At 40.7% G+C, this 23,851-nt stretch overlaps 1 protein-coding gene across 1 annotated transcript in view; it reads right to left on the minus strand.

Annotated features, from left to right (window-relative positions):
- The window catches only part of LOC308134260 (protein diaphanous homolog 3-like), a gene marked incomplete at both ends in the record, with an annotated part of 162,653 nt that overhangs the window by 84,909 nt on the left and 53,893 nt on the right, over nucleotides 1-23,851 (minus strand). Inside the window, 6 exons of the mRNA XM_080501923.1 lie at nucleotides 876-1,005; nucleotides 7,826-8,065; nucleotides 10,765-10,866; nucleotides 12,056-12,150; nucleotides 13,659-13,754; nucleotides 14,825-14,866. Coding sequence (XP_080358049.1) covers nucleotides 876-1,005; nucleotides 7,826-8,065; nucleotides 10,765-10,866; nucleotides 12,056-12,150; nucleotides 13,659-13,754; nucleotides 14,825-14,866 — 705 coding nt within the window. The remainder of the gene's footprint in view (nucleotides 1-875; nucleotides 1,006-7,825; nucleotides 8,066-10,764; nucleotides 10,867-12,055; nucleotides 12,151-13,658; nucleotides 13,755-14,824; nucleotides 14,867-23,851) is intronic.

A 23,851-nucleotide genomic window follows, 5' to 3' on the forward strand; every position in this document is an offset into this window, starting at 1 on the left:
GTTAAGACCAGTTGACAAAACCCTGCTGCTAAACATCATCGGGGTTGTTGATTCAATAGTGCGTGGATGAAACTGTGTGCATTGGGAGAGCTGAAGAATTCAAGTCAACACCAGCAGGAGACCAAAATAACAGCAATAATCTCACTGGGATGTGGAGTCAAAAAAAAAGTGGGAGGTGGGCAGTTAAAGAGTATCAAGTAGCTCCAGGAAACAATTCGAATTATTATCAACTGTCAGCGCAGAGGAAAACAGCAAAGAGTTTTGTTTTGCTTTAGGTTAAGATCAAGTATTTTTCACAAACTTTCACAAAGTTTTTGGCAACACAAATCAGCTTTTCACATTCAGCTAGTCTGAGACTCAGTTCACACATTCATTTGGTCTGGGTGGTGTTCACATTCACTTTTGAGTCCGGATCAAACCGCCTGGAAAACACATTTTGTTTTTCAAACTCCATTACAGTGCATTTCACACATCAACCGTATGAACAATTCTAAAATATAAACTGCCATAAATTGGCTGCGGTAACATAAAGAACCGTTATTAACCAGTGTAACAGTACAACAATTTTATGTGTAACCATTTTACCGTGGAACAGTATTCTTTGCAGTCAGTGTAATTTCAATCACCTTAAGTGTTCATTTGTTCAGTGTAACAGGATTATGTTTTTCATCTTTTGGTTTTTAGGAAATGCTTCATCTTCCGCTTTGCGTTTATGTGAGAGCCCAGTCAAAAAACCTGTCTATTATGCTTTTCTCCCCACCAATTTGGGGACCACTCCGTTAAGCGAACTGCAGTCCGGATCAAACAGTGGAACGTGAACACACCCTGAGTGCATTAGTGAGATTTGAACTAATGAGTCAAATAATACACGTTACCTCTGCTGGCTCGATCCACGTGCTCCAGCTCATCAACAAACTTGATCGCGTCTGGAAATTCTTCTTCACACACTTGTGCAAGGAAGTGAAGTAATGTTGTCTTCTGGTCTACAGATTTTGTGTCCTTTAGCTGGAACAAAACACAAACAAACCAATAAGGTTACACATGAAGACAACTAATAAATCATTATTAAGGCAATTATGTCAATTTACTTGAAGACAACAGGTAACATAACACTCTCCGAGCAACCAGAGTTCTCAATCACTCAGAAACTTGTGATGGACAGATGAGATGAAAAAACTAAATGAAAAGGCTAATCATATACTAAAAGCATAAACTAAGAGCCAGAGAAACAAACTCGCAGATGGGTTTATAAACAGCGAACTGCTGGCTGAGGTGTACCAACAGTACAGTTACACATAGGTAATTGAAAAATACGCCCCCCCATGATGCATTTTGTGATAGATCTGCTTTATAATCCCGAAAATTCCATAATAGGCCACTTTGCCGTTAATGGTCTTTTCAAGCACAGTACCAACAAGATCAATTCCAACAACAAAATAATTCACTGACTCATGATTTACTTACACAACAGAGATTTTAAATTGAGAAACTCTTGCCTGAAATGTTTGTCATTATCAACTCATATTTTCATATAAGTATTCATTTCTGAGCAACTGTCCAAAACGCACTTATATATAGACATGCTATTGGCCTTTCACAAGTTTTACACTGACTTTTTTCAATCATAGCTTTTAGTTTACAAGGATTCTGCTGTCCCTTTTGCCATGTTTTTAGGGCGTGTTGATTTCTCCAAGTTATTAATGAACCAATTGTTTTAGATTAAATGGTATTTTATGATCATTTCAATGTATGATGTTTTGTCTATACATCAAAACCTGTATGTTTTATTTACATTGTACAAATAGTTTTTGCCTACCTATAACATTTATACTACCAACTCACACTAAATAGAGCATTGAGCTGCTTGTATGTGCTCATAAACTCGGTACACCAATGTTTGAAATAATCAGGACGCAAGTTGTCAGATATCCTGATGCAAGTTCTCTGACTTGGATTGCAATGTTAATTCCATGCCGAGAGCTGCTGATTTCACCTGCAGCTGATATTAACATCACTCTGCAGTGCAGTGAAAGGTGTAAAAAGACAAGAAATACAGGTGTGGAGCCGTTAGACTTAGCCACTCTTGGGTCACATCCCAGTTTGACAAAATAGCATGAACAGTGTGGAGAAAATGCTTGTGCAAAGGTAGCACAGGATAAAATGTTGCTACCACAAATCCTAAAAGGCTGGTGGAGGCAACATTGTTGAATATCAAATTAAATTAAGTGTGGGTCAATCGCCATCCTAAATGTCTAATTAGTGAGTGCCCTTCTCCAGAAATCCGCTTCTCCTTTTCCTGATGGAATGATCTTGATTACATGGGTTAAAAAAAAATGACCTGATGTTTGTGTGTACAATAAGATGCTTGGAAACTACTTTTTTTTTTTTTTTTTTGCCAAGCAACCACCATCAATTGATTTGCTCCTGCCAAACCTCGTCTTTTGTCAGCAGCCAAAAGACTAGGTTTCAAAAGACTAGAAGTCAGTGCTTTTTTCCTTCAAAGAATAACCTGCACAGAAAGAGCTTGTATATTATTTCATATCCAATCATTCATCAGTATGGTCCATCATTGGGTCAGCACAGTGACACTGCTGTCTGCAGTGTAGAATTATACAATTGCTGTGCCTACAGTGGCTTTTTTTGCATTGTCTGGCCAACCTCCTACAATCCACATACTTGACTGGTAAATTAGAGCACATGCATTTCAGTAACTGTTTGATTTGCCACGATGGACTGACGCCCTGTCCAGCGAGTTCTGCGGAATTGGCCCAATGTTGGCTCCAATAACCATAAAACTTACATCGCTCCCTAAAGCATGCCGCAAACAGAGCAGATTGGGACAGATTTATTTTTTTTGTCTCAGACAAGAAATATGTCCTGATCTGTTCCGTTCATGATGTCAGCCAATAGGAATTGTTGGTCCTCATTTGGAGATTTCAGCATGTCAGGGTGATCCCAGACTAAAATGTATTGATGCTGTCCGTTTGCGATGATCCAGGACTACTCAGGGCAGATTCATAGTTCAATGACCAATGGGAGCAGCGCACAAAGTCAAATGACTGCTGGAGACTGACGAGAGCAAAATCACATTGGATACACACTGAAAAGAATCTGCAACAGTCCAAGATTCAGACTGTTTACCTTACTTATCAGAGAGGATGTAGGTATAGAAAACGTATAGGTCAATTACAGTTCTTGCAAAGGGATTTCAATTACATAGTCGTATAACTCGTAGTTTGGGCATGAAGTCTCTTACCTGAGGCACATAAGGATTCCACAACAGCACTGTAACAAGCCCTACGCTGACCCGCACAATTAACAGCAGACCAGTGTGTGATTTAATACGACGGTTTCCAGTAATAGCAACAGGAAGGCGATGTAACTCATGTGTGTATGCAAGTTCTCATCTATTCTTACAGACACAAATTCACCTTTCATGTTCTCTTTCTTCAGTCCCTCTGCCACCAGAACAGAGGGCAAACAACACTGGCCTCCAATTCAGCCTCTGTCATTTAAATAGACAGCGAGGGAAGAACAAAGTTGCACACTCCCATAACAAACATGAAGCATAAAAAGGGATTTGGACGCATTAATATGAGAAGCGGATCGAACCGTTCTCTGACCTATACCATCCAAGTCAGTGAGGACGCCCCAAGAATTGTCGGATGAAATAACAGAACCCCCCCCCCACACACACACACAATGCCAGAGGGAAACAACGAAATCCCACAGGTCAAGAATAGATTTCATGATTTCGCTGTGAAGAATAAGAGCCAAACCACCCATTTAATTGAACCTAACAGGAACTTGCAGGTGTGTTTACACGCCATTTAATGTGCTGCGGCTCAGAAGCAAATCTGTCATCTTACCTGCCAGCCTATGTTAGCGGTGCAATATCAGCTAATGAATGTTTATGTGCTCACTGCTTAATTGTGACTGTGTCCTCTGCCGGTGACAGAGCACAGACATTGCGGAGTTATGCAAGATTATTGGATGCATTGAAGTTGTGTCTCCATCTATGAAGACCTCTGACACAGATGGACACTGGAATGGTACAATATTAAATTACTGTCAAACAGTTAGAGGGATGCCACCATGAAGCCAAACATATGTATAAATTTAGTTTTCATTTTGCTTCTCTTAGAGAAGAGCTGAGAGGTATTGATTCATAGCAGATACGAATGCTGCAATAGACAAAGCGAAAATTACTTTTTTGGCCCTTTTGCTGACATCAGATTTTTCTCGACAACTTACATGTACGAGATGTTGTATAAACGAGTACCATTGTGATTCATGGAACTACTGTATTAATAGTAAGAATAATGCATAGGTTTTATATAGCGCTTTTCTGGACACTCAAAGGTGCTTTACATTGCATTATTCATTCACTCCATACTTGATGGTGGTAAACTACATATGTAGCCACAACTGCCCTGGGGTAGACTGATAGATGCGAGGCTGCCACATCGGCCCCTTCGACCACCACCAACCACTTACTCTCGCACTGCAGTCACCGAGGCCGTTTGGGTGACAGTGTTGACAATGCTACAGACGATTTCACGTCGCATACTCTCGTGGTGGATCATAATGCGCTGACCTCCTCCACTCGCTGCCTCTTGCTCACTCGCATATAACAATGTGACCATTTCTCTGATAAATTTCCATCATTTCTCTTTTACAGTCTAATTCCAAGATGTCTCTCAGTATCCCCGCCAAGCACCCCTCCTGCGGAGTCTGTTGCTGTGTATCTCTCTAGGTGATCTATTGGTAGACAGCAGTGTGCTCAGACCCGCTGGGTTTAATCATGTTTGTATTATCTCTCCTAATCAAACATTCTCATCTCTCTTTTCATATCTGTTTTCCCATTTCTTCGAAGACTTCAAGTGCTCACTCACAAAAGGCCCCTCTCTGAATTTAGATGGATGGTAATCAGAGCTGACAATGTAAACATTTTCCTTTTCCAGTTGGGCCAGGCGCAATTTTCCTGTGCCGTGGAGTGTGCCATGGAATTAAGTTGTCAAACTTGTGGGCAGACAGTAAGGTGATGTCTTCCTCTGAACATACATCCTGCCTGTGACATTGACTCGAACCTTTGTCAGACAGCTTATGAGAACTGGCACAAAGACAAAGACACATCGGAACGGTAGCATTGTCAGCTATGCTCGTGAGAAAGGGGGGGGGGGGAAACAGTGCTTTAATGGACTGTTAATTGATCATGTTATTTTAGGGCTGATACATCAAATCCATCATTTATGTCTCAATGCATGTTTCTCTCTCCACACACACACACACACACACACACACACACACACACACACACACACACACACACACACACACACACACACACACACACACACACACACACACACACACACACACACACACACACACACACACACACACACACACACACACACACACACACACACACACACACACACAGTTTATAGGCCCATAAGCATCCAAGTCTAACGGGGCAAAGAGGTGACATTGACAAATGGCTGCAGTGGCTGTTACTGTGGAAACTGCAGTGTTTGCCAACAGCTGTAATGTAACCAACTGAGGAGTATCCTCGTTTCACAATTACACTCGGTTTTTGCCATCACTATCACACGGGGAAACGTAGTGCTCCGTCTTCATGTCATCTAAAGTCTCCGGGCATGGTTATCTGTCTGTGCCCTTGAAGAGCAGGGAGTCCTGTAGGGTGGGTGAACTTTCACAAAGGATAGTGGTCAAAGCCTCACTTATCTATTCTGAGCAGGAGAATAAGCGTAACGTACTCCCAAGGTTTGGATGCTTTGATCAAAGTGAGCTGAGAAAGAAAAGCCTGGTCTTGCAGGGCTGAGAGTGTTCAATTAAATGAAAAATGTAAAAGAAGATGCGTCACTGCAGCAGTCACTTTGAATTAGTCTAGCAACAAAACTTGGCTGAGGCAACAAAAAAACAAAAAATATGCAGGTACGTACATCGGTATCAGAGAGCAATAATGCTGAAAGCACTATACACAGCAAAGTACATGCATCATTGCGCAAAACCATATAAATACAACTGTTGACATAGTTTTAAATAAGCTACAATGAAGGAAATATTCAAGTTGTGGAAATTATGTCATACTTGTTACACAGGTAACAGCTGAAAGTAACATTAGCATGCCTGAAAAGTGACATCACTGGGTATTGCTGATGAACCAAGATAATCCTCTATTGTGTTTTCACAGAATGAAACAAAACTTGGACGCAAACAGACTCCATCTAATGTCTTTGTTCTCATGCCCAGTAATTTAGCAAAAGCACAGCTTCGAAGAGCAGCAGGTCCCTGGCTGATTTCAGCAGTCTTAAGTTTATTATCTGCTACACTGTGAGACAGATTTCATGAACTTGGGTATGATGGCGAGTTTGACTGCACATGGTCTTTCTCTGGTGGTATTGACTCTTACGATGTACATGACCATGACCAAATATACCACCACTATTGCCCAGCATTGAACCAAGATGGCCTAAATCATACAGTATTAAGCTGCTATCAGTGCACCATATTGGTTTGACTGTCAACAGCTAAAGAAAAAGGGGGCTGTCTAATATTTTAGCTGCCGGTGTCATGTCAACTTCTGCAAAATATTACCAGGATTTTAGAAATGGGACAAACTGGTGTTGGATGGCGTTAGATGTTCCAAACACTTTGGATTGCAGGGAGGATGATGCACAATTGGAGGGGGAGGCATAGCAGGAGCACAAGAGCAACAGTGCAAAACCAATGAAGGAGATAAGTGATAAAAAAGCTGACCACACTGGAGATTGTATACAACACTATGTGACAAGAAAATATTTGAGTTCAGCAAAGTGCAATGTTGAGTACACACAGATGCCCTCATGTCTGTGTGAATCTGCCATTTGCAGTCGTTATTGCCATCGTTTTTTAATCTTTATTTTAGGAAGTACAATTCATGTCCCCACGACACGCCCGGAGTCATATCAGCTCAAGATTGAGGATTAAATATTAAAACAAGACAAACGGGTAAATCAAAAGCGGAACTGTATGATGAGCTCCAGTCGGGAGAAGAAATATTCTGTAACTTACCTTTGGCAATTGATATTATTGAACCTTTTACCATTTTCTTACTGGACTATGAACATTCCATTTGTCCATTATATTAAACCCCCAGAATGACAAATAAAAAAAATTATCCCGCTTATTATTATTTAGTGATATTGTGATGAAAAAGGTCCTCACAGAGAAATGTCACCAAATACAGCAGCATTGTTTTTGGGCCGTACTGTTCATCACTGACACACAGGGTAACATTTGACATGAGCAAGTTGTGACAATAGGCGTTTTGGGAACCAAGACTTCTCTTTTTGACACAGATCAGCCACCAAAGTGCATCAATAAGAGAGGCTTGACTGCAAAGTTGATGTCTCAGAAACAGAAGAAAAAAAAGTGTACGAAAAAATGCAGCTCTTGTGCAGTGTTTCTGGTCAGTCTATCAAAAATGGGCAGCTCAGGCTCACAAAACCAGGTGGTCCCATAAAAGCCCTACCTTCCCACTTACACACATATCTTCAGAAGCGTAGTGAGGTTCATTGTTTGAAGAGTAGGTGCTGTAGAAAAAGGGGAACCTACACAATACAGGCCAGGTGGTTTTAATGATATGGCTGAGTGGTGTTCGTTGTGGCAGCAGACAAAGCTGTGTAAAATCTATTGGAGAACTTCATCTCATGAGCTTTATTGAACCGTCATTACTCATGTTGAACCATTGGCACAGGAGAGATAAATGAATATACACACTTGATGTGAACAGTCAGTGCGGTCACTCAGCGCTTACCTTGCAAAGGGAACTGAGGTCGAAGCCATATGATTGGGCGTTTCGAGAGCCAGCATTCATGTAATTCCCCAGCAGCAGCACGAGCTCCAGCAAGCGGCCAAAGGCGCGGCTCTTCCTGACCTCATCGCACGCGGCGTTTACAGCCAGGATGTCTGGACGCAGGTTGTTTACCTGCTCATCAAACTGCAGCCGGAAGAGGATGTGGCTGAGGCGAGGACGCAGACGCTTCACACTGCTCATCTGTGTGAGACAGGAAACACGTTGGTATAGACTTGAAGAATAGGAAAATAGTAATTATTGAAAAGAGACAAAAGTAGCTGTGGAGGAAATCGAAGGAAATCATGTCAAAGGAAGAACACTCGGTCAGCAGAGAGAGTTGACACTTGAAATAACTAGTGTCGCACTTCTGCCACACTGTCAAATGCAAACAAACTAATTTAAAATATATTTATGCAACCAGCATGTTGGAAAGTGTTGCTAGGCAGTGATAATGGATGCTGGCAGTGATTCGATTTGGGGCCCAGGTCTGGTAAAGTTAATTGCGGAGTTAGTGTCCATATAGGGCAGGCAGCAGAGGGGGTGGAATATACAATAGGCTGCCTTGGATTACCACTCTCACACAATTAGAGAAAATTGGAAAATATTGCAATGGGCCCAGGACCTGGCTAACAACAGTGATTGTGTATGTGTGTGGGGTGGAGGGGGAGGGCAGGTTCCAATAGTCTTTCACACAACAGCTGGCTGTGCGGTTTGATGTCTTCCATCAAGGGTTTAATTATAGCTACTGTAATATTATCAAATGACTATTTCAGAATACGTGTTTGCATGTGTGCGTGTGTGTGCGTGTGCATGTGCACGTGTGTGTGTGTGTGTGTGTGTGTGTTGCAGAAAGCAAGAGAGAAAAGAACAGGAGAATTACATGGCAAAATTAAACAGTGAAGAGCACAATGTACTTGTGAAATCCGTGAATGTGATAATTTATGGGATCAAATACATAGAAGATAATGGGACAAAGAAGAATAAAAGCAAATTTATGAAACTGTAGAATAGACTGTACTGACCACATGAGGGATGAGTTCGGGCAGGAAAGGAAGTTAAGGGAAATGTGTGTTTTGCCAAGTCATAATTTGAAAAGGTGAACTGGGGTAAATTGACTTTACTTAGATAACTTATTTTACAGCTTGAGCAGTCTCCGCACACTTTACTTGTTTCTGACACACACCAAAGGAGACAGCTGCCATGCGAGGTGCTCGACTTCAAGTGGGAGCAATTTGGTGTTCAGTGTCTTGCCTGAGGACACTTCCGACATATGGACAAGATGAGATGTGGGAATCGTACCACCAACCTTGAGTTATAAAGACTATCCACTCTACCCACTGAGCTGCAGCTGCCCCACGGGTTGAGAGCGGACAAGTTCTGTTGATATATTGTAGGTTCCCCTCATGTTTTCAAAAAGGTCCGAGAATCAATACTGGATTTCAAAGTTTTAAAAGCCATCGTCTGGTGTAAAAACAAACTATTATGAGTAAATATTTTGACAGCTGGTAATAAATGTGTCCATGGAGTGTCAACAACAATTAGAATCCAAGCTGAAAAGCTTCAACTCAAAGATGCTCCACAGCTAAGGACTGTAAGTATATTTGAACCAGCAGGATGCACACACTGGTAATCAGTCGTAAGATTTCACAAATCCCCCCCCCCCCCCAAAAAAAAAATAAAAAATAAAAATATCCACTCCCACTGAGGTACAGCAGCTGTGACTGTGCAGCATGAATATATTAGGTTATTTTTGGAAGTAATAACATTAGAATATTTAGAAATTACAATCAATGCAACTTAATATAGAGGATGAAGAACTCTGAATTCCTTTTGACATATTCCCACATAGTATTTCATTTCGCTGCAGGAGAAACAAATAATAATCACAAGGGTATTTAATCCGAGGCACAGTAAAGATTCTTACAATGCATTCGCATCCATTTTCTAGAACAGGCATGACTTTTGCACACTGCAATCACATGAGGTGCAGATGAAGTAAACTGTGAGAATGTTGTGGATTGAAAATAGAAAGGATAAATTGCATGTGTTTGCACAATGGTAAATTAAAAATTCCCTTTGAACCCAAGCTTTTCTGGTAGGTGAAAGCACACAGGCCTCCTTGGGCCCACGCACGCACAGCAGTGAAACAATATTATATAAGCAGGCTGTTCTTTGCTCTATGTCTCCCTGATGAACGATATACAACAGCTGAACACGCTCTATTTTTTTTTTTTACCCCCTCCATCAACTACTTAGTCGGTTCATTTTCAGATGTCTTCATGAGTAAATACAAAACACCGGGCCAAAGAAGATTATTGTATATTGTCAGTAACATAGCTGCTCAGCAGAAACTCTGAATACATAAAAACAAAACTGCTGCACCCCTCATGCATAATTCTGTGCAACTCCGCCACCCCCCTTAAAAAGTCAAGTAAGAAATTGAAGCAGACACAATTAGGCAGCAGTGCTGCTCTTTAAAGTGCATAAATTAGCTCAGCAGTCCACAGGTGTCCCGTCTTTCGTCTTACGGCTTAAAAAGACTGAATTATAAAGAGCTGAGGATTATGGTAATCACATGAGAGTGCTCAATGTGTGTAATATGTGCTTGTCTTCTCGAGAAGAAAAAAAGGCCGGGATGGATTTCAAATAAATATAAGATCACTTTAAATTACAATAACAAACACTTTTATAAATCAACATATGAACATTTGTGTTTCTTTCAGGGTTTATAATTTTGGTCAAAAAGAGAACGATTACATTGTCCGGAATTTAACATCATTTCGAATTTTTTGGGTTTTTGTGATATGATGTGCAAAATGTGCAAACGTGTATTCTGAGAACAGCAGCCTGGTGGTGGAAAGCTGAGCGTTGTGCAGCCGTTTGTGATAATGTGTACTCACCACAACCCCAAACTGCTCTGGCTCCGATAAACTGGAGTACTCATTTTTGTACTTTGCCAGTGCATTCAGTTGCTCCTGCTCGGGGAGATGCTTTACAAGGTTCTAGTAGGAAAAAAAATAAAAAATAAGACAGGAGAGGGAGACCGTATACTAGACATGGTAACAAAGACATTTCATATCATTTACACTTGGTGATATGTGACATTCTTGTTGACGATTCTCTCTCTAGAATTCTACTCTATAGTGTTTGCTTTAGTTTATAAAGCAGTGTAAAGTTGTAGTCTCATGGTTACAAGCATAAAGAGGATTTTTGTGTGGTAGGATAACACAAATCTTGTTATATTACAAAATAAATGACTGTAAAGCTATTGAAGACTTATACATCCCATTGTGATCCAATATGAATGGTCTCTCAACAAATACAATAGCAAATCCCTCAAGACAGATACATTTATTTTATTTGAACATTAGTGTTATAGTGATCACTAAAGTACTACAAGGACATATGTTTGATTTATGATTTATTTTTTTCCATTGACTATTAAAATATTTCAAAATGTAGGTTTATGGCTTATGTTGGTTTTCATTTAAACAAATTAAATAAATAAAAAAAACGTAATAGTCATCAACGGTTAGTGCAATATCTTCTGACAATTTCAGCATTTAAATAGTTGTACACAGACTATTATAGTGAAGTTATCAGTAATGAATCCATCATGCAAGACACTACACACGTGTCCATCCACCAGCTAAATTCACAAACAACAGAAGCGATGGCAGCTCACAAGCCAAAAGGGACTCAGGCTCGTCCATTACAATACTCCAAGGAATGAACGGAATTAAAGGATGGACCGGTATGCAAAAAATAAATACATACAAGATGGAAAATATACTTTCAAGCAGCCACAGCACAATAGAAAAATCATGAAAAAAATCAAACAGCTGTACATCACCATGCTGCTATTTATTTATTGACAGAATTCTTCTGCTCACCAACTACTTCGACACCTTCTGTACTGAAGGCTTTACAGATGCCCGATGCTTCAGCCTCAGGCTAACGTGCCGTCTTAAAGCAGACGACTAATCAAGACAATAGACAAGAGTTGGGCCATGAACCGGACCAACTGAGTAGGAGAACGGCAGCAATAAAAATACACTTCCAGCCTCAAGGTGTAAAGTTGCACAAAGCAGTCAGCACTAGTTACCAATACTCTTTCCATGTTAAGTAGGCCTGGTGACAAGTAGAGTTTGTACTTAGCATGTTTATGAAATCAAGTAAAGCGAGATCTACCTGGATCATGGATTCAGTCAGTTGGTCCTCATCCACCTCCACTATCATGCGTCGAATTTCCTGATATGGCATCCGAAAGGAACCCAGAAAGATGGCTATATCAACGCAAAGAAAGGACACATCAGATGCTGTTGTAAATATAGGTATGATTCATTACTGGCCATTATTGTCATGGTTTCAGGCAATTGGTCATAAAAGTGAAAGGACACGGAAAAGAAACAAAAGATTAGATGAAGAATGATGTCAAACAAAAGCAAACAGCTTCAAGAACACTCAGAGGCCATGAAGTAAGAACTGAGGAGATATATTATCAAAGATGCGTCTGTGCAAAAGTCAGACATGAAACAGTTTTTTTATTTATTTTTTTGGGAGGGTGAGGGGAAGCGAATTTGAAAAATCATAGTGGCTAAGCAACCATGAAATCCTCATGCAAGTGATACAGCTAGGGACAAAATGGCAAATGCCTTGTCAAGATAAGTCATTAGTGTAGTCAGTGGAACCACACACACAAAAAAAAAAGTCAGTTAAAAGATATGTGACTGGGCTCAGGATTCGATGTTGCAGAACTTGAACGATTATTGGGAATATGTAAAGCTAAAAAAATTGGGGTGATACGAATGCATGCTCCGTATTTGAGAGCTTCAAATGTAAAGTCATTAAAGGACATCAAATCTACAGGATCCAAATTAAAACACAACATCGAAACATGAAAGGAAATATAATGTTCACTACTTCAAATTAAGAGAGAAACTACAAAATGAGTTGTTGGTAAGTCAGGTGTTCAATTATTTTAAGACACCAACAGTAAAGGTATGACTGACTAGCAGCAAGCACATTTTCTCGAGTGAAAACGCATTTGAAATGTGATATAAAGCTCCTTCATTGGCAAATGAGAACACTTAAGTACATTAAAACTCATTAGGTGGAATAAATTTGCACTGTCGCAGTGATGGCATCAATCAGGCAACAGAACTCTGGATACTCGCTCTTAACTTCAATCAAAGCTTTTAGACTCTTTACCTCCTATGGCAGAACATATAAACCGCCCACTCTCCTTTTACCTTTCCCTGGGCTAGGAGTTGTGCTGCATGATTTATCGCTGTTACAGGGCTGATTAGTCTCATTTCCTTTTAATACATGAAACAAAGGTCACAGCTTCCCTTGATATGAGCCAATGAGGTGCTAAGATCTGAGAGTGCTTAAGAGATCAGCTGGATCCTCATTAATGCTGGGTGCTTTTAAAATGGCCATTTAAAGACCAAGCATGCATGCATGAATGCAAGTGGGAGTGAAAAGGAGACGGACGGATCAGCGTTCTCCTTCCGTTTCTCTCTTTCCTTAACGGATCCTTAACATTATTAATTAACTCAGTGTGAAGACAGGAGTCATAGGTAGGAATGGCCAAATGCTGTCTTGCTTTAATTGCCACTGAAAGAAGCCACAGTGACGCCAATACGGTCTACTATGGTAAAAAGGCTGCCGACAGTGAATAAATAGCAAACATGAAGATATCAGGAAACATATGCTCATTACACTTGAGTAACACCGACATGAATATAGAGTTCATGGTCAGGGCATGTGCTGAAAATGAACAAATACTTACACAGATTCTGTGCAATCTTGGGATCGAGCACCTTGAGAGCCTTAATTTTCTTCTTTATGATTTTCTTATCCTCCAGATCCTCCTCTTCTTTTTTGGCTGATGAAGACAGAAATCCTCAATTATTGTCATCGCATAAACATCGCACAAATGCACGTGTCAGCAAGTCCCTGCTGACATTTGAACGTTGCACACGAATTCAGTCAGATTATGAGATTTAGATCGGTCTCCAGGTGACAGAGTAAGAAAGCAAAGTGTGAAAAGTGCTCGGAGATGTTGAGATTGTCCGGCTGCGTTGCATCCATGTATTAAACTGAGGCGCGACACAGGTTATACATATATTAGCAGTTTGAAAAGACTCCCAAATATTTCAGTTTTCCCTTTGGTTTGTAGTCTGTGTGTGTATTTACATATATTTCCCAAGTGAACAATGAGACAATGATGGGAGGCCATGCTATTGGAAAACCATTGGAAAAAAGATTAATGGGAAGCTCTGTGATCACAGCACTGAGTAAAATCATTGGAGAGCCATGACTCCACCATGAACACAAAGTTGCACATTTAGTAATTAGGTTACAGGTGATGGTAAATCTGATTTGGGTAACAGAGTCAGGTGGGTGGGATTTTGATAGAGCTATTGGTAGACGGCAGAGGCACCGAGAGCTCTGGATTAAAACATCAAAAGAATAAACCAATGGAAATACATAACACGCGCGCAGATACACGTGCCCTTTTGAGCCATGCTCACAAAGATGAGTTTCATGGTTGGTTTTAATTATTTAAGACACCAGATTAAGAGAACAAAATGTGCATCCCAGGAGTAAGCTGGGTAATTGTCTGGCGCTGTAATTATTGTGTATGTGGGGAGAGGAGAGGAGAGGAGAGGAGAGGAGAGGAGAGGAGAGGAGAGGAGAGGAGAGGAGAGGAGAGGAGAGGAGAGGAGAGGAGAGAGCACAGGGGTTAATCCACACGAAAGGTATTCTGCTGTTCCACATGGGCTTAGTCTTCTTTCAGGGATGCTGTATCTAATTAAAAAGTGAAGAGGTATGCTGGGAGCTCCCCGCATGAAAAGATAGGTAGCATGTTCACAAAACAAGCACACCTACAGCACAGCCCACCACACTGAAATACACTAACACGTGCACGCACACAGCTATCCGTGAACTTACGTGGCTCCTCTGTTGGTACACTCTCCTCACAGTCTTTCAACAAGTGAGGGAGGCAAAAATGTAAAGGACACATGTGGAGGACATTGGCAAGAGAGGAGAGAGAATACAAAGATCAAAATGCTTTTTCGTAGTACTGCACCCTGTCCACAATGGGGTGAAGCACATAGAGACAACATGTTATAGAAAAAAACTGGCACAGTATAAAACCTGACCAGACAATCCACCATCATTCTGGGGTACAACAGTTACATTAAAGGTTAGCAACCATGCCCCATAGTGAGGATGCCACTGGCTTCTCTGAGCTGACATTGTACAGTATATCTATACTTCAAGTGGATGCTTTTTTTTTTTTTTTTTTTATGTGATGGGGGGGGGGGGGGAGGGTTTCTGGCTACTATATTCCCCTGATATGATCCAGAGATACACACTGGATGTGAGTGGATGTGGTTCTCCATCTGTCTGCGTTTTCCCTGTGATAGACTTGTGATCTATCCAGAAAAAAAGGCAATCTATATATTCAAATTCTGCTTTAAGAAGAAATACATTTTAAAGGCTAAAGGTTTTAATTAATCTATATTGTTGAGAGCACAATCCAAACCAGTGACATGTGCAAGAGACATTTACTGCCATCGTAATAGCAAGTCCTCCGATATGCACGTTTAAAGCACAGTCTGTTATTATTCACAACTATGTTCAATGAATACCATAAAATAAAGTACATTTTAATAAAGCAATGTACATCACATTGCATGCATCATTGTGTTAAGTCAGTGACTTATTTTTCTGCCATTTTTATTTTATTTTTTAGATTCAAATAGGTTCTATTTGTCAAACCACACAATAGTTTTCCATGGCCTCAATACAACAATGCACTTGACAACACCTACTTTTACTATCTACATCTCCATGGGTGTAAGTACTAGACCCACTTCTGCTAATTAAACAACGTGGGTGCTGGACAAAAAAAAAAAAAAAAAGAAAGAAATTGACAACAACGCTTGTCTGAATTGCATTGTGCTGGGCGATACGCTGTGACATTTGTAAAATGGAGCCGTGAAAGTAATTGTCACAATGATAAGTGGCCGATTGTTTTGCATTTGTCATTGATGTTTTCTTTGTTTCACGTTTAAAGTTTCTGTAGATTTGTCCATGGATGACACTCGACAAATACATCAATATTCGATTTGATCATATGTAGTGATGAAAGAAACATTCATTTTGACCATCTTACAGATATTATGCTGTACATGATTTTAGCACTGCAAGGTTAAAGATCCATTTTTAAACTTAATTGCTTGAAACATGTGAATGATAAAGAAACACTATTCAAATAAGGGCAGAGAAAACATATTGATATAAATAAGCATAAAGTGCTATAAATGAGTATTATCCCCAAGAGCCATCGAAAGTATTCTAAATCCAGCTGTTTGTGTAAATACATTCAACACAGTATGATGCAACACATTCCGGTGAAGATAATCCTAAAGAATAAAGATTGTGTGCAGAAATGACTTTGCAAAAAAATAATAATAAAGGCATGTGAAGAAGTAGGGTATTTACACTTCAGGGAACATAAGCTTAAATGTGATGCTGTTGGGTATTTACATGCAATATAAGAAGGTAGGCTGAAAAAGCCTCCAGCTTACTGCATTAAGATGTTGTATTGATCTACCCATCATAACCTATAGCTCTTCAGAATCTCCTTTATTACAGCACACACTGACACTCCCTAAAATACAAGCTCATGCACAAAATAGCAAATGTAAATAAATAAAGTAGTACAGTATCCATCATGTTTCAGCATGGATATGAGCATACTTGGCTGAGTCCCGAATTCATGAATCATTCCGGCACAGGCCTGCGAGGACTAAGTCCATCACTCCAGTATAAGAGATAGTAGTCAGATAGAAATCACATTACACATACAGACACTAACATATACCCTCCCCCAGCTAAGTTGTGTTATCAGTTGAATCAGCTAATTAGATTGCCCTGTTCCAACATCGCCCCCTCATCCTCTGTGGTCAAAAGCATCTCTTCTTCAGGGAAGGCAGCTCATTATGCATCAGCCAATTAAAATTTCCCGCTAAGGGTCGGAGGTCAGTGGTTAATCAATCAGAGGGGGGTGGCGACAGTGGTCGTTATCAGATTGCGCCATCGTCTAGGAAGTGGAAAGATAAAGGTGCACTTGCTGGAGCAGCGCAGTAGGGGACTCCGTATCACATCACAAATCTAAGAAAAAGCAGGTTGGAAAAGGGTCAAAAGGGAAGGGGAAAAAAAAGTGGATGCAGTTCAGGTACAGTCCAACTGAAGCCGATATTCAAGGATCTAATGGCATAGTTTCCAACATTCATTTGTGTGAAAAGACGACGCACTGCTGGGATAAAAACTGTTTACAGATGGTACTGGGAGAGAAAGAAATCCGAGCGTGACATAAAAAGATGGAAGTTAAGAAATGAGCCACCGACTAAAAACCACGGTTAAGATCAGAAAACGCGAAAAAGGGGAACGCAGGACTGAATCACACAACAGGAGAGAGGAGCGCGTTACAGATAGACGCTGACAGTAGGAAAATGGTGCGAGTTGAAAGGTCCGCTCTGCTCTACAACAGCACACATGAGAGCAAAGAATCAACCCCCTAACGAAGCTAAAGCTTTTTTCATGGAGGTTGGTGATAAATGTCAACTTGATGTGGGGACTGTGGACAAAGTAGTAGGAAAGATAAGCAGATCAACGATAAAGGACAATCTCTGGATTGTTTTCTTTACTTCTCGTGTAACACTTTAGTGATGCTGTACTTCCATGACAGCAAAACGTACGCTTATTTGAGTGAAAACCCCACTGGTAACCCAAGAAGAAGAAAGTGGTCTTATATTCAGAGGATGAGCATATTAATATTAAGTTGCAGGGCCAGATGGGGATAGAAGCTTGGATTTTACAATATGGTTATCTACTCTTGTCATTCAAAATAATTTTAAAGACTGTATTTTGATCCGATATCTGCCACAGTTCAAAGGCACTTGACAAAAATATCACAGTGTGCAACAGCGGGCGCACACGCAGAGATCCCAAACACTAGCACTTCCCACAAGGCCGAATCAGTGAATTGTGCCGTCAAAGCACTAAAACGACTGGTGGATGAACTAAAACTACTGTGAAAGAGCATGACTGATGCCGGATATGACAGGCAGGACTAAGAGAAGAGCAAGTAACACCTCAAATCCCCTCCCACCCCTTCCACACCAACACAAAAATACCTTTCTCCTCCAAAGCGCACTCCACTCCCATTGCCACTTTATCTTATCAAGATGGACTCCCCATCAGAGAAAACCTTTTCTGGTTTACTACTTTGCCCACATAAAAAAGAAGAAGAAAAAGAAAAACGTTCAAAATGTTATACTAGAAAGAAGTAAACAGAAAAATGAACCGGAGACATACGTGTGCAATACTTTTACTCAATTTACAACTAATGTGTCTTACTTCCTCCGCTACTTGTCTCTGCTCTTGATGAGACTTAATTATTTAGAGCAAGATACAGTGACACCATCATCTACTCCACAAGGTAAACAAGCACACGGCGAAGAGAAAGTTGGGAGGGCCACAATCTCCACAGGCTAATTCAATTACTGTGCTGTTTCCAATAGCCAATCAAAGCAGCCATGCAGGTAACTTTTAAATCACTACAATCAAGGAGTGTCAGCGGCACGATAATTCACGGGGGCCTCGCCATGGAATAGGCAAACACTACACACCCATATATAATACACACTGTTGCCTGGAGCGAAATCCAGCGTGAGACATCTGATGCGCAGGAGGGGGGCTGTCTGTAGCAAGTGAACAAATCCACAATTCCGACACGTCTGTCAACTCCGCAGTCAACAGAGGGGAGAGGAACAGTCAAACCAGCTGCACAGTTTGACTGGTTGAATCACTGTATAGTTTGGATCCAGCTAAGTCCTGAACTTCAGTCAGACTGACAAAGCACAAGAGACATGAAAAAAGGTAACTTGCGCCATGCAAACCTGCTTTCACCTTTCGGTCTCTGCCTCACCAGCGCGCGCACACACACGCACACGCACACGCACGTGCACGACAGCTCGACTGGTGTGTTTGCACATGGACTGTCCTTTTTCCCCCTGTTAAAAGGTACCAGTGTGCGCGCACGTGGATGTGTGAGTACCACCGAGTGTGGGGCAGAGAGAGATCAGAGTAATGAAGTGAGGAGCCGTGTTGTGAGTGAGCTAATCAAAGTGAACCATGCACGGCCACCTCTCTCTGTGATCCAGACTAGATGACCCAAGGCCATAATTAGTCTGAGACTTTCATTCTGATAGCAGCAAATTAACAGACTTCATTAGGCTTTTTCTTGCTTCTCCACTTTTTTTTTTTCCCCTTCAACACCAAGATCACTAAAAGTGTTCCTGCACAAGTGTCAGGGTCGACAATGGCCGAGGCCATTTCTCCCCACAAAGCACGCAAATTGCACAGAGAACACATAAGGATAGACATTTAAAAATAAAGTAGCATATCTGGACTCAAGTGACTGATAATACATTAAAAAAAAAAAGTCCCTAATTGATTAGACGCTTCTGCTAATCAGCGTGTTGGCCTTTGGGGATCGAACCTATAGCTCCATTCTCTGTGGAGTAGTGCCCTCTAAAGGCCTCTCGAAGACCTACCGACAACCCGCATCTGCCTGTGTGTGTGTGTGTGTGTGTGTGTGTGTGTGTGTGTGTGTGTGTGTGTGTGTGTGTGTGTGTGTGTGTGTGTGTGTGTGTGTGTGTGTGTGTGTGTGTGTGTGTGTGTGTGTGTGTGTGTGTGTGTGTGTGTGTGTGTGTGTGTGTGTGTGTGTGTGTGTGTAAAACACATTTTTTTTTCTGTTGATTCCTTCATATCAGGTATGAAGCATTATTATCTCCATTTCATTTCACTGTGACAGCACCAATCTAATCTGAGCAGTTGTTAAGCCCACCCTAACATTTCCCAAGTCATTCAATGGATTGATGACAGCCTAAATCACTCACCTCTGAAGTCGTTTGTAGTTTTCCCTCTGCTGTTGCAAACATGTCTGCCCCCCCCCCCCCCCCCCCCCCCCCCCGAACCCCCACCACCATTCATACATAAACCTACATGTGCGGATGAAAAATTGCAGGGGAAAAAAAAAAAATGAAGTCGGGAAAGCAAATATGTTTTTAACGAGCGTGCCCATTACTTTGGCGATATGAGAACATAAAAACACAAATTGGGAGAAAATTGAAGAACTGATGCTTGAGAAGCTAATGCAGATACGGAGAGAGAAAAAAAACAAAAGAAAAAAAAACAATGGAGTGGGAAAGTTGAAAAAAATAGAAGTTAAACACAAAAAAGGAAAATGGAAGGTGAGCTCGTGAGGACAATGAGTCTGCATATGTGTGCGTTTGTGGAAGTCTCGTGACATTTTCAAGCTCCTCAGGACTTCGTCACTGTCTCAGGCAATTGGTGTCAATCCAGCATAAGTGCTGCACACAGGAACTAATGTTACTGGAACACATTTTGGACCCGAATATGTTTAAATTATAAGGGCTTGTGAAAATATATGTCAAAATTGCCTTTTTAGAATTAAAAAAGGCCATCATTCCACTGTGTGCACAATGTGATGAGATACCCCCCCTTTCAACAACAATGAAAGGAACCATTAATGATTATGTGTTTGATGAGATCTCATAATGGCACAAATTTTCTGCTGCCACACAAAAAGTCATTATAGAACTAATGGTCTTCTTGAAAATGTCAAAGCAAAGGCATACAGAGAGTGGGAGAAAAGGAGAGGAGAGGAGAATAAGCAAGTCGAAGGCACACAGCAGAGAAAAGTCCATTTGATGAGAACAGATATCAAGCAGTGGAGAGCAATACTAACTGCAAGGCAGCATGAGATGGACATCCTGCTGCTATCTTCAGATACTCTGAGTGGCTCAAAACAAACTATATTTAAAGCGTTTGAAGTCGGCTAATTCCATATCCTTCCATCATAAGACACGACTGGACTCCGCGCACCTCTGAAGGTAATGTTGTATTTTTCCTCAGCTGTGACTGTGATGAAGATGGCAATGAGTGAACTTAATTATCATGTGCGACACAACTGAAGCAAGAATAAGTTCAGAACATTGTAGGTCCTATGAATATGAAAAACTTTTTAAATCGTTTACTTTTCATTCCCCCCCCCCCCCCCTCTCAATTCTTTCTCCTGTACTTAGGGTTTTTCTTTTGTCCTCTCATCCCCACCTTCTCATGTCCTTGATCACTTCATAATTCCTCCGATGGTCTCCACCAACCTCCTCTGCTCCTTTAGTCTCATTGTAATTCAAAAGCCTATCAATGTCTCTGCACAGCAGACCACGAAAGCTATTCCTGTTCCAAGAAATCCACCCACCTTGCATTCAAGAGACCTATTAACCATCACTATGTGGATATGTTAAGTGGCTCCAATTTAGACGTAGTCTGAGTGGTGTTCTACAGAAGACTGACAGAGTAGAGGCATGGATTTGAACGATCATGACTGTTTAATGTGTCGCATCAGCCAATTTGACAAGTCCCGACCAGCCATCAGCTCTGACCGTGGTCTTTACCTCCATATGGGAGCCTTCCTTTTGACGTCGTGCTCTCCGAAACCACCCGTAGCAGCTTAACCCCTCCCACCCACACACCCACCATTTCAATCAAGTGCTACCCCAAATATTCTTGTGTGGACTGACACAACCCACATAAACACGCTGCCGTTCCAGGCCATTATATTCATATGGAAATGGGCTGTCTAATTATCTCTTACAGCACAGCAGCAGTGGGGAAAAGAGCTTGTCTTTCCTCAACTTTCTCTTTAACAGGCTCCATTGATCTGGAGAGCCTGACATCCGCAGAGAACACAGCCTTAATACCATGGCAAGTAACATAAAGGGGACACATGTGAAGCATCATGTCAAAGTGTTAAATGCTCTTGGTGTCACTTCAGACAAATCTATCATGAAACTTTTGGCGTTTATGAAGCTTTTTTTGCCAATATATATATACTACACCAAGCTACACGCTGTACTTCTGAAAGCTTTAATCATTGCTGTCTGAAACTTCTAGTGCTGATTAAACACAATCATTAAATTAAATCAAAAGGTATTAATAAACATAACTTTATTCAATTAATAATCTGTACAGTGTAACAAAACACCCACTGGGGAAATGAGAGGCATATCAACACTGATTAGTCCTCAGCTTAAGGCAAATTTGGGATTACATTGTTTGCATGGATCAACCTAATATAAGGTCGCCACATAAACACTACTTGGATTTATTTAACACCCGGTCTATTTATTGAAAGAGAACTATAGATGAGCCACTTCGCATAGCTTCTGTGCCATCCACCATGTGAACGCTGCACGTCATGATTGCTTGTATGTAAGACCGCAGCAGGTTTTCATCCAGGGAGCACACAGCCACAGCAGAGAGCTTATATAAGTGACATTTTTCTGTTTTTAGAAACACTATCGATGAGTCTGACTAATAACTAAATGGTCATACATTAATGATGCATGTCATCTTGTGACGCATGCTCAGTGAGTTACTCTATGAAGAAAGGTTTCGTTATTCTCTTCACATATTATTAATAATAGTATTTCCATAAAATACATGTGTAACAGTGTCTTTCTCTTTGGAGCAAAAATTCCATGAATAGAGTTATCATATCAAGGGTTCAGGAGTTTTCACTTGTTTCTGTGAAAATGTCCTCTTCCAAACATCACCTTCATCTTCACGTTTTCAAACATTGGTAAGAGTTGGTTAATGACGTTGAGCATTTAGACTTCAGGGAGATTTGGCGACTCCCCCCTCAAAAGACAAACTATAAACAAGGTACAAAAAGGTTGGGTTTTTTCCTTAGCTTTGAGAACGCAAATTAGAGGACAGCCTTTATATTTCATTATCTTTTGTCTCTGATCTCACCACGATGCAGCTTTGGAGGTAGATTATAGCACATACATATATACTGGGTAGAAATGGCAAACTGACTTTGTGATCTATGAGGATTTCATCTAATTGGATGTTATTTATTAACTGAAAAAAAATAAGTCCCGGGAAAGGGCAACACTCTTCGTGTTGTTGCTCATTTTCTGAGCACAATCGAAAAAAGAAAAGAAAAAAAAAATCGCTTGTTATGGCCTCACTTGATAAACAGACGAGTGAAAAAGGCTGGTGTGTTTCACATGTCAATTAGGATATCTCTACTAAAGCCATGAGTGCGGATGTGACAAAATATGTACATATGTTAGTATCTAAAGTGGAATGTGCAATCATCTCTACATGTAAAGGAAGTTATTTACATTATACGTAGGTAAAATCATTAAATTCATACATCAAACGCTTCAAAAGCAGATTTTAAAATGATGACATAAAGGAGATCAAGTAGACTACATACTGGACAAGCCTATTGACCAAGACAAATCACAGAACAAATAGAAAGGAATTACATTACTGCATCTTGTGTAAATTACGCAGACCGATTATTCACCCACAGTCCATTTGTCAGACATCTGCAATATTATTTCCTTATTGGACTGAAAATAAACTATAAACAAGAAAGGCTGAAGAAGAACAGCAGTATACACGTGGTTGGTAACTTCACTGGTGGCAGAGCTTGAGAAAAATTACAATAAAAACAGACAAGGCTCAAGTGGTATAGTCAAAAAAGGGACATGTCTTTTCTGCTATCCCCCCATTCCCACCTGCCAGTGTCTCTGAAATATTCTCTGATTTTCACCCTTTCTTCTCACCAACACCCACAGGAAAGCCCCGCCATACATGTTTTATCTCTATCTATTGACACTGATGGCCTCAAATCGCTTCTCCAGAGGCTATTTGTGAAATCACAGGAATTGCTGAAACTTCTGAGAGCTGTCAGCATTTTCTCTGGTCAGACACTCAGTACATTTGCTTGTTTGTTTCTCTCTTTTACTTCTTTCTCTTGCACTCGGGAGACGACTGGTTTAAGGGAGGGAGTGCCCGTTT

This window comes from Blennius ocellaris, assembly GCF_963422515.1.
Source record: "Blennius ocellaris genome assembly, chromosome: 1".
NCBI lineage: Eukaryota > Metazoa > Chordata > Actinopteri > Blenniiformes > Blenniidae > Blennius > Blennius ocellaris.